At 45.8% G+C, this 16,636-nt stretch overlaps 1 protein-coding gene and 1 non-coding gene across 7 annotated transcripts in view; both read left to right on the forward strand.

The window, feature by feature from the left end:
• The first annotated feature begins 3,994 nt into the window (after window positions 1-3,994).
• SRCAP (Snf2 related CREBBP activator protein) overlaps window positions 3,995-16,636 on the forward strand; it is a 36,701-nt gene continuing 24,059 nt past the window's right edge. For 2 of the 6 annotated variants that reach the window (XM_016219186.2, XM_016219187.2), the window contains exons 1-13: window positions 4,802-5,577; window positions 5,911-6,173; window positions 7,373-7,624; window positions 9,484-9,669; window positions 9,920-10,060; window positions 12,444-12,666; window positions 12,782-13,059; window positions 13,690-13,783; window positions 13,919-14,008; window positions 14,734-14,922; window positions 15,012-15,328; window positions 15,432-15,609; window positions 16,357-16,493. In XM_016219186.2, coding sequence (XP_016074672.2) covers window positions 5,454-5,577; window positions 5,911-6,173; window positions 7,373-7,624; window positions 9,484-9,669; window positions 9,920-10,060; window positions 12,444-12,666; window positions 12,782-13,059; window positions 13,690-13,783; window positions 13,919-14,008; window positions 14,734-14,922; window positions 15,012-15,328; window positions 15,432-15,609; window positions 16,357-16,493 — 2,472 coding nt within the window. In that variant the 5' untranslated portion in view covers window positions 4,802-5,453. Of the gene's footprint in view, window positions 4,077-4,801; window positions 5,578-5,910; window positions 6,174-7,372; window positions 7,625-9,483; window positions 9,670-9,919; window positions 10,061-12,443; window positions 12,667-12,781; window positions 13,060-13,689; window positions 13,784-13,918; window positions 14,009-14,733; window positions 14,923-15,011; window positions 15,329-15,431; window positions 15,610-16,356; window positions 16,494-16,636 lie in introns of those variants that run through there. The other 4 variants (XM_016219188.2, XM_016219189.2, XM_016219191.2 and 1 more) reach the window with 3 other exon arrangements.
• On the forward strand, window positions 13,471-13,599 carry LOC148093592 (small nucleolar RNA SNORA30/SNORA37 family). Its single transcript, XR_015714308.1, has one exon. It is a non-coding gene; the product is annotated as a small nucleolar RNA SNORA30/SNORA37 family (small nucleolar RNA).

Consider the following 16,636-nt stretch of genomic DNA (forward strand, 5'->3'; position numbering starts at 1 on the left):
CAGTTTATATTTATGTGGGTCTACTCGTGGGCTCTTTATTTTGTTCCACTGATCTATTTGTCTAGCCTCTCACCAATATCACAGTCTTGATTACTGCAGCTTTATAGTAAGTCTTGATGTCAGATTGTGTCAGTCTTTCAATTTTGCTTCCTTCAATAATGTGTTGGCTATTCTGGGTCCTTTGCCCCTCCATGTAAACTTTAGAATCAGTCCATTGATATCCACAAAACAACTTGCTGAGATTTTTATTGGGATTGCATTATATCTATCGATCAAGTTGGGAAGAAAAACTGACATCTTGATGATATTGAGTCATTTTTCATTCAACCAAAATTTCATTTGTAAAACTGAACCAACTATCTCTTCATGAGGTTGTTTGAAGTGTTTTCATTAATTCAGTAGTTATCTAGAGAGCACTGTGAACTCTGTGATAGTGTCTCTGCTCTCAGAGAGCTTATCTTATATTGGGGAAGGAGACAGACAATAAACAAGCATACAAAGAAACTAATAATTTCAGTTAGGTGAAGAAAGCATGTGATAAGTGACTGGCAGTGAAAAGGCTACTTAATGACAGGAAATTTCTCAGAGGAGGCAATGTTTGAACTATGATCTTCATGAAAAGGGAGAGCTAGCCATGAGAAAAAAGTTTAGACAACAAAGATGAGGGCTCTGAAAGCAGCAGAAATGAACTTGATGGTTTGGAGAAGGGCATGGTGGCTATGGTATAGTGAGCAAGGGGTAAACGAAGTTAAAAAAAAAAAAAGACAGGGGTCATAGCCTATAGTTATTATTTTTAAAAATATTTTTATTGATTTTTAGAGATAGAAACATCAATGTGAGAGAGAAACATCCATCAGCTGCTTCCTGCACGCTCCCTCCTGGGAATCGAGCCTACAACTTGGGCACGTGCCCTGATTGTGAATCAAACCAGCAACCTTTTGAGGCACAGGATGATACCCAACCAACTGAGCCACACTGGCCAGGGTCTATAGTTATATTTTAAAAATTTAAGTATAAAATACATGCTGCGAGGTACATAAACTATAAATTTTAAGTGCACAGCTTAGTGAATGTTTACATATGTACACACCCATGGATGTAACCTCATCCAGATCAAGACATAGAACAGAGGTCAGGGAACTTTTTTTGGTAAAGTGTCAGATAGAAAATCATTTAGACTTTGTGGGCCTATGGTTTCAGTTCCAACTACTCAGCTCTGCTGTTGCAGCAGGAAAGAAGCCATAGATGTTATGTAAGCAGATGCACACAGTTGGGTTTCAATAAACCTTTAATGAACAATGAAATTTGAATCACACAGAATTTCCATGTATCACAAAATATTAGTCTCATTTTGATTTTTCCTCAACCATTTGAAAATGTACAAAGCATTCTTAGCTTATGGGCTGTAGGAAAACAGGTGGCAGGCAGGATTTGCCCTTTGGACCATAGTTTACCAACTTCTGATATAATTCATTTTTAGTACCACCCTTGTACCTCTTCCCAGTCAAATCGCTCTCCCTCAAAGTTACTGCTATGATTTTATCACCATCAATTAATTTTGCCTTTTTAACTCTAAACAAATGGAATCATATGTATATACGCTTACATTTGGCTTCTTCAGTTCATCATGCCTGTCCTGTGATGATTTAAGTGGACTAAGATGTCACTTGGAGGTCTTAAGTTTGAGAGCAACATGATCTGATTTACATGAAAAGGGCTCTCTGGTTGCTGCATGAATAATGCAGTAAAGGAAAACAGGAGTGGAAGCGGGGAGCCCAGTTAGGAGTAATCCAAGCAAGAGGTGACTGGACCAGGGTGATAGTCATGGAAATACAAGATTTGGATTTGAGTTTGAGGTCATGTATCCAATACCAGTTATTTTTTTAAGTATTATAATGCAAATAGGTCACACTAATCAATTTCCTCTTTCTGAGAGTGGAACAGTGAATTTTCGTGTATAAACTATGACCCTACACCCAAAGGGTAAATAATACCTTTGGAGTGGTGTGGACAGAACATGAATCCAGATACAATACAATCAGTGCTTTAAGAAGCGTAGGAAGCTATGGGAGCCAGAAAGGGTATTACATCACCTGGGGGGTGTGGCCCTTGAGCTAAATTTTAAGGAAAAATAGTTTAAAAGGGATGAAAGGTATACGGGAAGGCCAGACGATGTGAGATCTCTTGGAAGCTCAGTGTGTTTTCTATGATGGGATCTCAAAAATATATAAGCTGGCCTGGAAAGACTTTCAACTGGGTCTAAACAGATAGGCACTGTACCATTTAATTTTTTTTTAATCCTATCCTGAGGACATTTTTTCCACTGCTTTTCAGAGAGAGTGGAAGGGAGAGAGAGAGACAGAGAGGGAGGGGGGGAGAGAAATATCAATGTGAGAGAGACACATCTATTGGGTGCCTCCTGTAGTCGCCCCTGCAACCGAGGCATATGCCCTTGGCGGGAATTGAACCCCGGGCCCTTCAGTCCACCTGCGGACACCCCAACCACTGAGCCAAACAGGCCAGAGCTGGGCATTCAACCATTTATTCAATCATACAACCACTCCTGGGTGCTTCTATGTGCCTTAAGGCTCCAGCAGAGGCCAGAGGTAGCAAACTGGTAGCCTATGGGCTGAATCTGACCCTTACATGTATTTTGCCCCACACTGCTAGAGGATCACTGGAATAGTGGTTTCAACAGTGGCTGTTCCTTCAGGACAGAGCATACGGTCTCCTGTTTTTCACATTCCTCACTTGCTTCTCTTCACTTCATTTACATTACTTTCTGGCCCTTTTAGGTTTTTGAGTTTTCAACCCCTGGTTTTTGTTGTAAGAACAGGGACTTCAAGCCAATGACACACAGAGAGAACGATCAACATTCTGAGTAGAACAGGGCTAGCCAGCCTGAGTGCAGGAGGAGATGAGAGCTCTAACATGGCTTCCTAACCTGGTGCCTAGGGTGGGCTTCAGGAGGTGCAATTGTTAGAGCGTGAGCGTCCCTGTGATTCAGGCTGCTTGGCTATGAATCTTGGTTTTGGGCTCTGTCACTGGCTAATCTACCAGCCTCAATTCATTTGTAAAACGGAGTATTGTTGAGGTTAAGTGAGATAATCAGTGCACAAAGTGGCCTTAGTAGAAATTAACTGTTATTATTATTAAAGTGGTTCTTGTTTGTTTAATCCTCACCTGAGGCTATCTTTTCCTACTGCTTTTCAGGGAGCGTGGAATGGGGGGAGAAAGAAGGAGAGAGAAACACATGGATTGGTCGCCTCCCCCATATTCCCCCGACTGGGGTTGAAGTCTGCAAGCCAGGTAGCTACTCTTAGCTGGAATCGAACCTCGGACTCGCAGACACTCTAACCACTGGGCCAAACCGACTACGGCTGGAAAGTAGTTCTTAACGTAGAAGTTGGCACAGGTGTCTGGGAGCTATCTGGAATACCACCCTTCTGTAAAACGGAACAGCTTTATGTTAAGTGAGAATCCAGAGGCCCAGGTTCCACTGCTAACTTGTTGAAAGTACCTGACAAATTGCTTCAGCTTTCTAGGTAATCTATTAAAAAGGGTAAATTGGTCCGACTTGGCAGCCTCTAAGCAGCCCCAGGGCAGCTTCAGTGGTGGAGGGTAAAGACGTTCTGCAGCGGGGAAAGCTCAGAGCCTTCCGGCAGACTACACCTCCCAGCCTGCCTTGCGCTTTGGACAGCGCCCTACGCTAGCACGCGGGGCTCTCCACATTCCCAGCCTCCAGATACCGTCTCTCGCGAGAGGACGGGCCGCGCCGGCGGTAGCGATAGTGTGGTGGTGCTGGTGCTGGTGCTGGTGGTGGCGGCCGAGACGGCGGCGGCCATTTTGGTGAGGCCTCGGAAACGGCGGCGGCGGTTCGCTGGGGCTACCGTCTCATTTTTCCCACCCACCGTCTGCACCTCTGTGGCGTGAGAGGAGGTAGTGGAAGCAAGGCGGTGGCAGTAGTCGCAGGCCCCAGGGGAATTTAAAGGCCGCGAAGGCGGCGGCCAAGAGGGGGCCCTCCCCCCCTCCTCTTCCGCGGGAGGGGGGTGGTGCGTACGCCCCCGAGGACGCAGGTAAGGAGAGGGAGACAAGATGGCGGATGCTCCACAGTTCCCCCTCCCCTACGGGTGACTGCGCGCGCATCTTTCCGCCACCGCCTTCCCTCCCTCCTTCCCGGGGTGCTGCGCGCGCACCTTCGGCCGGGGCCCCGGGGCCGGTACGCGAGGCTGTCGGCGCGCTCCCATAGAGAGACAGGCTGAGGGGGGCCACGCCGGCCGGCGCTGGGCCTGGGCGCGTCTCCTCTCCCTTCCCGCCCGTCTGCGCACGCGTGCCTGAGCGAGCCAGCGAGCCCTGAGAGGACGGACCCAGGTGTGCTCCTGCCCGCCTACCAACCCCAGCCCCCCTCGGGGGCGCGCGGGAAGAGGAAGGGGGGCGTGGGATGAGTAGTCGGGGCGTGCGCCCACCATATCCAGTCAGGGACCAGGACCTGGCGGCTTGAACCCTTCCTTATCTTAGTCTTTCGCGGTCTGGTAGTGGGAGGGGGCTTCTTGACGGGCAGGGATGCGAGGCTACCCAGCCCTGCGACCCTTGTGTGCGTGGGCTTGGGTTCTGGCGGGAGCCCCCGGGCGATGCGCGCAGCCGGCTCGCTCTGCCTCCAGCCGCGCACGCGCGGGCCCCTCCCCCACTCGCGCGCACGTTGGGGTGGGGTGTTGGTCTTGGAGGGGCGGGGCTATCTTAGGGCTAGTGGCAACTTGGGGCAGAGGTCAGGGGTCATGTTGGGTCAGACTGTTGGGAGGGGTGAGAGACAGTAATAAAGCCTAGGGTTAAGAGTTCAAGCAAGCTTCTTGGATTCCAGTTAGCTCGGGTCCTGTGAATCTGTTGTGAGGAGGGAGTGAATCAAAGGCAGCACCTTGGTTAAGGAATTTCCTTAAACACTGGGGAAACACTTCCGGGCCTTGTATGGGTTTACCCTGCCTGTTTCCGGGCCACGGTTCTTTGCTATGCGGCCTTCCTCACATCTGATTGTTCCTCTCATGTTTCCTGCTCTAGTTCTTGTGTTTCGGGAAGTGTCTCCTGGTGCAGGTATGGGAGTGGGGGGGGGGGACCCTGCCCTGAGGAAGGGTGGGTTGTCCTGTAACTGTTCTGCCCTCAATAGCAAGGAGAGCAGGCTGCCAGGCACCCAGTACCTTTTTGAACTTCTAGATGTGATGAGGTTTTTTCTTTGTTATTTGTCTTCCATTCAGTGTTGGAACCTTTTCCCCATAGACTTTTTAAACTTTGTTTTGCTTCCTTCCCTGCTCTTCCCACCAGCCAGAATCTTGATTTGCTTTGATTTTTCTGAAATAGGAGCTTTTCCTAATACTGTAACTTTTTTTAGCCTTTGAACTGATTTGGGTATATTTAAAAGTCTCAAAAGTTGGTGTAAAGAAGGCTCTGATGGATGCTGGTAAATGTGGATTGATTCCTCACTGCTGTTTTCTTCCCCTTCTGTTTGTTTCAGTTGTGATTCCCCTCAGTACGGCGGCACCGTGGAAGTACAGACTTTCACAGGGGGTGTGGTCTCAGCTCACACAGGTAAAGGTTCAGATACCATTTTGTGTACTGATGCTAATGAGACATGAACGATCCATTTAAGTCAGGATTTTTCCTGCAAGGCTCTATCCTCAGTATGTAGAAGGAACTAAGTAAATATTTACTACGAAATGAAAAGTACCTGGTTCATAAGGTAGATGTGAGGATATAGAATACATTAAGTAAGTACTAAGTAAAGTATCTCACGCATAGTAGATGTTTAAGAAGTGCAAGCTATAATTAGTGTTTATTTGGCTTTTTAATGTTATTTCTGGTTATCTAAAAGATTCTTAAATATTTTAAAATCCTGTTTCTACTCTTTCTACCCTACGTTAGGTGCTCCAGAGGCCGGTGGACCTGAGCGGAGGCTGGGACGCCCTAGTGGGCCCCGGGCCCTGGAAGGCGGGTCCCGGTGGCCTGTGGCCCAGAATGAGGCCAGCTCCCAGCATGCCCTGCAGCCGGACGCCAACCCCTCGGCCAGCAGCAGTGGTGACAACGACCCAGTCGTACTTCAGGCATCCAAAGAGGAGCCTGGGAGTGGGACCATGCAGAGCAGCCCCTCCCCTGCTCACCCTCAACTCCCAGTCCTACAGACACAGGTTTGAAAGTGGGGAGGATTCCTTCTCTGCTTCTGCTTTGTGGGCTGCTGGCTCTGAGGCAGAAGTATGGCAGGTCTTAATCATATTTCTATAATCCTAGCTACCTGGGTACTGAGATAGGAAAATCTTCAAGTGGACTGGTAAACCTGTTGGATACTTACATTGTACTTGATATTAATGTATCGTTGATCTCTCAGAGTGTGGAAACTCCTCGTTACCTGAAAAAGGTTGAATTAGGCCAGGTTGAAAATGGAGGTTGGGACAACATGCTCCTAAGACTGTCTGCGAATAGCTCAGTTTCTTTCTTGGAACTAGAATAAGCGTTATGGGTGATTGTGTGTTTGTGGTGTTCGTTCCTTTTTCATACCAAGGAGGTTAAGGAAGTAGGTGGGGAGATGATTAGACAGACCTAGGTTTGTGTATAGTAGGCTTTTGATGGTTATGGATTTGATATTTATAATTTTCCTGAGCAACTGGGAAATTTTTTGACATAGTCTTTTGTCATTTAGCTGAGTAAAAATTTGAGTGGCACACTGAAGCTTGTGTGCTGGAATGAATTTTATGAGTTACCTCACTATCCACGTTTAAGTAGGACTTCTTTCTCTACTTCTTATTGCTTGTGCAAAACCTTGAGAAATAATAGGTAGGTGTTTGAGGATAGTGACCAACTTCCCATCCCCTTCCCCTCACACCTCCCCAGTAAAGGAAACTAACTACCAAGATTGGTAGTGAATATAAAGAGGTTTAGATGATCTTGGTTTTGGCTTTCTGAGGCCTTTTGAATTCAGTGGTAGCTCAAATTTATTTGCATAGGTTACTCTGCCATACTTGCTGTGAAAAGGTGGGAAAAATGGGGATGTGTTTATGTAAGTGAAACCATTGAGGTTCTGAAAGGTCATTAAAATTTGAAATCATATGTTACAGTATTCTTGAATACTGTAGCTATGAAAGAATACTATGTAGTGTTCTTTAACACCGTCAGACTATAATTCCTCTTGCATGTCAGGCCTCTACTGTAAGCTTGGCTCTGTTCTCTCAACATGTTATTAAAACTTTACCCCAAAGGTTTGTGTTTACAAAAGGAGGTTGATAACTTTCTTTAGAGTTTTTTTCTTGTGAAGATAGAATGAAATAATGTACTTCAAACTCCTGGTACAGTGCTAAGCATTCATTTTATCTTTCATTTTCCCCTTTTCTAGATGGTGTCGGACGGCATGACAGGCAGCAATCCTGTGTCCCCTGCCTCATCCAGTTCCCCAGCCTCTAGTGGGGCAGGTGGCATCTCCCCCCAGCATATAGCTCAAGATTCCTCTCTGGATGGACCTCCAGGGCCCCCAGATGGTGCCACAGTGTCCCTGGAGGGGCTCAGCTTACTCCAGGCCTCTGACCTGGCTAACAAGGGCCCAAAGTGGGAGAAGAGCCATGCTGAGATTGCAGAGCAAGCCAAGCATGTATGTATTGGGAAGACTTGTGAGGATTCTTGAGAATTTTCTTCCCTGAACTCTTGTGTTCCATGGATATTTTACATTTCTTTTCTCGTCATGTATAGGTTCTGCCTTAACTTACATGATCTTGAGCAAGTCACTTGAACTCTGAGCCTCGTTTCCCCTTCTATAAAATAGGGATGGTGTAATAGTCTATAGACTGTCAGGAGGTTTAAATTAAGGACGTAAAAGTGCTCTGTAAGCTATGAGGCCCTTAAGATTTACTGATTTCTGCTTATTTATCCAGTGGTAAGTGTGGTCCATGGGCCTGCAGCATGAGCATCACCTGGAAAATTGTTAGAAATGCAAATTCTTTTTATTGAAATGTAAATTATTAATACCTCTCTTCCACCTACTCATTTAAAATTGAAGGATGGGGCCGGCCGGGCATGGCTCAATGGTTGAGCATCAACTTAGGATCCAGGAGACCATGGTTAGATTCCCGGTTCCCGGGTTGCGGGCTTGATCCCCAGTCGGGGGGGGGGGGGGGGGGAGGCACGGACATGCAGGAGGTAGCTGATCAATCATGATTCTCATCATTGATGTTTCTCTCCCTCTCCTTTTCTCTCTCTGAAATCAATCAAGATATTTAAAAAAAATAAAATTGAAGGGTGGGGCCCAGCATTCTGTCCTAAAAAGCACTTCAGATGATTCTGATACATGCTCAAATTTGAGAGCCATTGGTCTTAAATGTCCAGTCATTCTTGATAATTTTTAGTTCTGTGATTCATCTCTGGGTATTATTTCCTATGGATTAGTTTTTGTCAGGAGAGGACAAGAATAATGAGGGCAGTTGTCAAGTTTTTAAGTCAGCTCTGTTAAATGGAAAAAATTAAAATGTTTTTATTTTTTCCCTTATGAAATACAGGGTGGGGCAAAATAGGTTTACAGTTAGTTGTTCATATGTAAAATAATATAATAAATAATACAAAAATAAACTTTTGCTACTCAAAACTAAATCTACTTTTGCTCCACCTTGTATAATCAATGTAGAAATAATGTGTTGTTTTTTTTTTATTGTAGTCACCACTGTTAATGTTTTGGTGTATAACTTTACAGTATTTTCACCAGAAAAGAACATTTTTCTAAAAATTGTATTTTAAAAAAACAAACAAGATTGTATAAATTGGGCTTTATAGCATAATTCTAAACATGAGCATGCTCCTGCATAAGTAGAATCTACAGTGAGAAGAACCCTCATTTAGAGTCGGTAAAAAAAACTTGGGCCCGGCCAGGCATGGCTCAGCAGTTGAGCTTTGACCTAGGATCCAGGTGATCGGGGTTCGATTCCCAGTCAGGGCACATGCCTGGGTTTCGGGCTCCATCACCAGTTGGGGGTGTGCAGGAGGCAGCCGATCAATGACTCTCTCATCATTGATGTTTCTGTCTCTCTCCCTCTCCTTTCCTCTCTCTGAAATCAATAAAGATATATTTAAAAAAAGAAAAAAGAAAGAAACTTGGGCTCCCTGCTTCTCTCTGAAGTTCCCTTGGGATATGTTTTTCCAAGCCTTACCTATATTCATGGGGAGTGTGAAATAATGGAAAGAGTATGAAATTTGGTGTTCAGAATCATTAGACATTTTTAATTCTCAGCTTATTGATATTTCCTAGCTGTGTGATCTCAAGTAAGTCACATAATCTGCCTGATCTTTTTTTAATCGTCTGAAGAGAGTTTAATACCTACTTGTAGGATTGGTATGTGGACTTAGGCATAAAACACTCAATCCAGCCAGTTCCTCTGCATAGTCAGTGCTCAGGAATTTAGCCATGGTCGTGAGGTGAAATATATGTCCAGTAACTTGGTTAACCTAGCTCTCCCTCAATAGGAGGCTGAGATTGAGACTCGGATTGCTGAGCTTCGGAAGGAGGGTTTCTGGTCACTGAAGAGATTGCCAAAAGTGCCCGAGCCGCCCCGTCCCAAAGGCCACTGGGACTACCTATGTGAGGAGATGCAGTGGCTATCTGCTGACTTTGCTCAGGAGCGTCGTTGGAAACGGGGTGTGGCCCGTAAGGTATGTCTTCCAAATGGGTATGTCTTTCCATTTCTTATTCAGTTTGCTTTTTTTTTTGATGGGTGGGTTGATTGGAGGAAAACCAAACAGAACAGTGTAGGATGTTTATTAATGCCCATAATCTCAAGAGGCAAGCTGACATCCCAGGTTTCTTGATCCTGGTTATTTCCTTCACTTTTGACTTGGGGAGAGGATGGGGGGGGGGGTCTCACCTTGGAGTGTTTTTTATGCTGGTTCCTCTTTCCCACAGGTAGTGCGAATGGTGATCCGGCACCACGAGGAACAGCGGCAGAAAGAAGAACGGGCCCGGAGGGAGGAGCAGGCAAAGCTGCGCCGAATCGCCTCCACCATGGCCAAGGATGTCAGGCAGTTTTGGAGCAATGTGGAGAAGGTAGGCAGTAGGGTTTGGGAAAGGTAGATGCCTTGGGTTTTGGTGGGTAGCATGATAGCAGGAATGATCAAATCTTTGTGAGAGTGAATATTATGATTTCAAGCAACTCTTGACAACGTTTATATTGTGCATTGAGCCTTTCTTGCATTAAGTGCTATTAAGAAGACAGAAGTACTGTGGAAAATAGGCCCTGCCTTTGAGGATAGTTTAAATTTTTATTTTTACATTACAGTTGACATTCAATATTATATTGGTTTCAGGTGGACAACATAGTGGTCAGACATCCGTATAATTTATGAAGTGATCCCCCAATAAGTCTAGCACACCCTTGACATTGTATATAGTTATTACAGTATTGTTGGCCATATTCCCTAGGCTGTACTTTACATCCCCGTGACTATTTGTAACTGCCAGTTTATACTTCTTATCCCTTCACCTTTTCACCCAGCCCCCTAACCCCCTCCACTTCTGGCAACTCTCAGTTCTCTGTATCTGTGAGTCTTGTTTCTGTTTTGTTTGTTCATTTTAGTTTTTAGATTCCACATATAAGTGAAGTTATACGGTATTTGTCTTTTTCTGTCTCAATTCATTTAGCATAATACTCTCTATTTTCATCCATGTTGTCGCAAATGGCAAGATTCTGTTCTTTTTTTTTAATCTTCACCCAAGAATCTTTTTTCCATTGCTTTTCAGAAAGAGTGGAAGTGGGGCTGGGGAGAAACATTGATGTGAAACACATCAGTTGGTTACCTCCCACACATGCCCCAAACAGGGCCAGGGATTGAGCCTGCAACTTAGGTTCGTGCCCTTGGCTGGAATCGAACCGAGGACCCTTCAAAGTCTGCAGGCCAATGCTCTAATCACTGAGCCAACCTGGCTAGTGCAAGATTCCATTCTTTTTTATGACTGAGTAATATGCCATTGTATATATGTACCACCATTGTGTGTGTGTGTGTGTGTGTGTGTGTGTGTGTGGTTTTAAGAGAGAGGAAGGAGGGGAGAGAGAGAGAGAGAGAACCATCAGTTTGTTGTTCTGCTTATTTATGCATCATTGGTTGATTCTAGTATGTGCCCTGACCGGGGATTGAACCTGCAACCTTGGCATGTTGGGACAACTCTCTAATCAACTGAACTACCTGGCCAGGGCTGTACTACATCTCCTTTATCCATTTGTTTTTCCATGGACACTTGGGTTGCTTCATGTCTTGGCTATTGTAAATAATGCTGCAGTGGACATAAGGATGCATATATCTTTTCTAATTAGTTTTTTGGATTTCCTCAGATATATACTCAGAAGTGGGATTGCTGGGTCATATGGTAGTTTTATATTTCATTTTTAAGGTTCTTATTTTTTATTTTTTTGAGGAACCTCCATACTGTTTTCCATAGTGGCTCCACCAATTTGCAATCCCACTAACAGCACATGAGGGTTCCCTTTTCTCCACACCCTTGCCAACATTTGTTGTTTGTTGATTTATTGATGATAGCCGTTCTGACAGGTGTGAGATGATAATTGTGGTTTTAATTTGCACTGCTCTGATGATTACTAGCCATCTGTATGTCCTCTTTGGAGAAATGTCTAATCAGGTTCTCTGCCCATTTTTTTAATTGGATTGGGGATTGTTAATAGGACTTACTGACTCCTCTAGGCCATCTGTTCTTTACAGGGCATTCAGCATGCTTTTTCTAAAACCTAACTCTGCCAGTCACCTGCTTAAATACTATCAAAGTTTTCATTAATTAAATTGTTCACATATATCAACGCCATTTTTTCTCAAGCGCTACCTGGCTTCTATATTTTCAGTCTTTTGTGCACTGCCAGTTCCTTTTCTTCTCTTTTCCATTGCAAACTGTTCCTTTTGCACATCCCTGGCTATTAATACATGGCTTTTTGTGCTGCTAGGAATGCCTTTCTCCTCATTTCTACTTAGGGAAGAGCTTCTTAGGCTTTAAGATTTAGGCCCAGCCCTAGCCCATATGGCCCAGTTGGAGCATTGTCCTGTACACCAAGAGGTGATCGGTTCGCTTCTCAGTCAGAGCACGTACCTGGGTTGCAGGTTTGATCCCCAGTCCGGGTGCATGTGGAGGCAGCAGATAGATGTTTCTCCCTTCCTCTCACTCAAATCAATAAAAAAGAGTAAGAAAAAAGATTCAGCTCCACATACATTTGCAAATCTTTCTGTGTTGCCTAAAGCTAAATTGGCTCTTCTCTCCCCTGTGCTCCCTTTGTGTTTTCCTCAGAAACACCCTTAAGTACATTTAGTTCATCCTCCTAAAAAAACAGCCAGGGCCTAGCATAAGCAGAGACTCCCTAAATGTTGAGTAAAAGAGTACATGAATAAAAGATTATCTTGATGAACCATCCATGTCATGCTTGTGGCAGGTGGTGCAATTCAAGCAACAGTCCCGGCTGGAGGAAAAGCGAAAAAAAGCTCTGGACCTGCACCTGGACTTCATTGTGGGGCAAACTGAAAAGTACTCAGATCTTCTGTCTCAGAGCCTCAACCAGCCACTAGCCTCCAGCAAAGCTGGTTCGTCCCCTTGTCTTGGCTCTTCCTCAGCTGCCTCTAGTCCTCCACCCCCAGTTTCCCAGCTGGATGATGAAGGTGTGTGTCCTCTTTGGCTCTGTTACTCTTCCTCATGTACCCTTTCAAGAGCTGAAAACCCACCCTGTGGCTTGCAGGGCCCCGTGGACTTTGTGACCTTGTTCTCCTGCTATAGATGGGGACTTCCAACCCCAAGAGGAGGAGGAAGAGGATGATGAGGAGACGATTGAGGTTGAAGAACAACAGGAAGGCAATGATGCAGAGACACAGAGGCGTGAGATTGAGCTGCTTAGGCGTGAGGGAGAACTGCCACTGGAAGAGCTGCTCCGTTCCCTTCCCCCTCAGCTGCTAGGAGGGCCTTCCAGCCCCTCAAGAACCCCATCATCTCGTGATAGTGACACCAGAGATGGGCCTGAAGATGGTGGTGAAGAGGAGCCCTCTCAAATGCTGAAGGTATGGGCAGAAGGGGGGAGGGAGGGCTCAGAGAGGGAGCAGGACGGGAGGTTCTAGGACGGAGTTCTGGTCTATAGGTTGGTTGTGGTTTTAAGACTTCTACCTGGTTAAAGGTAATTTTGGGGCTCTCATTTGGGGGTAAATAAGGAAGAATCTGGGCTTGGGGCTAGTAGTCTGAGATGGGCAGAGTTTCTGTAGCAGAGGAGTGTACTGTACTCTTTAAATTGATGTCTGACCTTGAAAAATATTTATTCTGGCCCTTCACATTTCTGTGAAATGGTCCTGATACCCCTTTACTAGTTTGTAGATTTGGAGCTGAGATGGTTACCTTGAAGTCCCTTGGACCTAAGTTCTCTGTTTCTCCATATGTCTGAGTGCATGAGAATGGTGTTGGGGGCCTATACTTGTTATCTAGCACTTTCACAGGTCCTCCCCCAGGCAGTGGGGCCAGGATTTGGTAGCTGGTGCTGAAAGAAAACCCTTGATTGCATCCTTGCCCTGGGACTATGCCAGTGGCAGCTGTCACTCAATGGCACAGAGACACTGTTCTATAGCATCTTATTCAACGTTGTGCCTTTGTCCTGTTGGTCTAACCTTAGACTCTCTTCCTTTTCATCCTTTGCCATACAGGTGAAACCCCCACCCTCCTCTGTTAACCAGCATAACAAACAGCCTTGGCATCCCGATGAGGACGATGAAGAGTTCACTGCCAACGAGGATGAAGGTTAGGCCTGTTCTCTTTATCCTGTTGCCCCTTAATCCTTGAATAGCTTTGTCTTAGTGTTTCAGCCCTTCTCACTTCCTCTTGGCCTGTGTCTTTGCCTCCTCCCCATTGATCTTGCTTTACTCTCTTTCGTAGCGGAGGATGAAGAAGATACCATAGCAGCTGAGGAGCAGTTGGAAGGGGAGGTGGATCATGCCAGGGAGCTGAGCGAGTTGGCTCGAGAAGGTGACATTCAATAGACGTTGTTATGAGCATCTACTTTGGTGTCTCTGTAGAGTGGAAGGAATAAAGAGATGAGTAAGACATGTTTTATCTCCCCCTCCAGTTCTAATGACAGAGACACTTATTTACTAATTTACTTTTTTATATTTTTTTAATCCTCATCCAAGGATATTTTTTCCATTTGCTTTTTCAGAGAGAGTGGAAGGGGGGGAGAGAGGGAGAGAGAGAGAACAAGCAGTTGCCTCTCACATGCGCCCTGACTGGAGCTGGGGATCGAGCCTGCAACTGAAGTACTCGCCCTTGGTCAGAATCGAACCCAGGACCCTTCAGTCTGTGAGCTGACACGACCACTGAGCCAAATCAGCTTGGGCACAAAGACTGATTTATAAGTGAATATTTATGAGTAGAATATGGTGACTGGTTATGATGACATTTTGAACAAAGTGATGTGAGAGCTCATGGAGGAAAGAGCCATTGTAACAGGATAAACCTTAAAGGGAGGTTCATCACATTGACATTGTCCTTCCCAGTGGAAGGCAGCACCGTCCATGGTTCTAGCCCATGTTGTGAGGCTTGGATTTAGTAGCTGGTGCTGAGAGTAAACTCTCTTTTTGCCTTCCCTCGGACCTGCGCCTACCAATGACTAGGTAAAATGAAATGGCACCCTTCAAACCTCTCCTCCATCTCCTTTGACGCACCCAAAAACTCACCCTTTATTTTTCCTTCAGGTGAGCTATCTATGGAGGAGCTACTGCAGCGGTATGCAGGAGCCTATGCCTCTGATGCCTCTGCCCCAGGTTCTGGGAGTAGTGAAGAGGAAGAGGAAGATGAGGTTGATGCTAACAGCTCTGATTGTGAGCCAGAGGGGGCCACAGAAGCGGTAGAGGCTCCCCAAGAGGAGAGTAGCAGTCAGTCAGGTAAGTGTGTGGTCGCGAGGCAGGAGCTGGGGGAGCAGCCACTGGAAGAGCAGGTACAGTGAGCACTAAGCCTTGGTCCTGTGCTGTAGACTCTGCTGAGGAGCAGAGCGAGGATGAGGAAGATGAGCACTCAGAGGAGGACGAAACAAGCGGGAGTTCAGAGTCAGAGGGACCCGCGTCTGACGGGTCCGAGGAGTCCCCGTCACAGAGCCGCACGGAGGAGGAGGAGGACTTTGGGGTGGAGTACTTGCTTGCCCGGGACGAAGAGCAGAGTGAGGCAGATGGGGGCAGTGGACCTCCCACCCCAGGGCCCACCACCACTCTAGGCCCTAAGAAAGAAATTACTGACATCGCTGCAGCAGCTGAAAGTCTCCAGCCCAAGGGTTACACCTTGGCCACTACCCAGGTATCTCTAGGCCCCAGCTTCTGCTTTCTCATATCATGACTTTCCTGTTTCTCAGTGACAGGTGCCTCAGTCCCACCTTGACACCTCTCTTTCTTCCTACCAGGTGAAGACACCCATCCCCTTGCTCCTGCGGGGCCAGCTCCGGGAGTACCAGCACATTGGGTTGGACTGGCTGGTTACTATGTATGAGAAGAAGCTTAATGGCATTCTTGCTGATGAGATGGGGCTGGGCAAGACTATCCAGACCATCTCCCTGCTTGCTCACTTGGCTTGTGAGAAAGGTAATTAGGCAGGGCCCTTCCTCTTGGGTCTCCTTGGACAACTCCCTGGGGAGCTTATATAGTGGTGACTCCAGCTGCAGGATAGTGAAATACTCTTGCTAGAATCTTAATAGCTTCATTGGTTGGTCAGTAACTGTATAGAGAAGCCAGCATAAGTGCTAGGATTCTTAGGAAGGGCCAGACTGGTCAGGGCTAGGCCTGAGGAGCAAGAACCTTAAAATTTATATCTCTTTACCATCTCTCATTCTTATTTTTAAAAATTCATCTGTTTAGCCCGGCCAGGCGTGGCTCAGCGGTTGAGCATCGACTTAGGATCCAGGAGATCGGGGTTTGATTCCCCGTCGGGGGACATGCCCGGGTTGCGGGCCAGGCAGCCGATCAATGACTCTCATCATTGGTGTTTCTATCTCTCTCTCTCCTCCTCCTTTCCTCTCTCTATAATCAATAAAGATATGTTTAAAAAAAAAAAAAATTTCATCTGTTTAAAGTCTTTCTGAATTTTAATCTTTTTAATTGAGGTATATTGACATACTATGTTAGTTTCAGGTGTACAACGTGATTCAGTATTTGTATACATTGCGAAATGATCTCCACAATAAGTTTAGTTAACATCTGTCACCATACATATTATTAAAAAAATTTTTCTTATGATGAGAACTTTTAAGATCTATCTTAACTTTCAAATAATGGAATGCAGTACTAACTATAGCTACCATGTTATACATCTCTCATTCTTTTGCTAAACAGGTAACTGGGGTCCCCATTTGATCATTGTCCCCACCAGTGTGATGTTGAACTGGGAGATGGAGCTGAAGCGTTGGTGCCCCAGCTTTAAAATTCTCACTTACTATGGAGCCCAGAAAGAGAGGAAGCTCAAGCGGCAGGTTCGATTCTCCATGTGAACTCTTCCCCCCGCCCCCCAGTTGAGCCTCATTTTCTTTTAGACCCTTTCTTCAGATGACTTCCTTTCCTTCCCCTTTTTATTGCTCCATTTTGCTCCTGGGACTTCGTTTTCTCCCAGCCTGAT

Source organism: Miniopterus natalensis, chromosome 3 (assembly GCF_054644295.1).
Source record: "Miniopterus natalensis isolate mMinNat1 chromosome 3, mMinNat1.hap1, whole genome shotgun sequence".
Lineage (NCBI taxonomy): Eukaryota > Metazoa > Chordata > Mammalia > Chiroptera > Miniopteridae > Miniopterus > Miniopterus natalensis.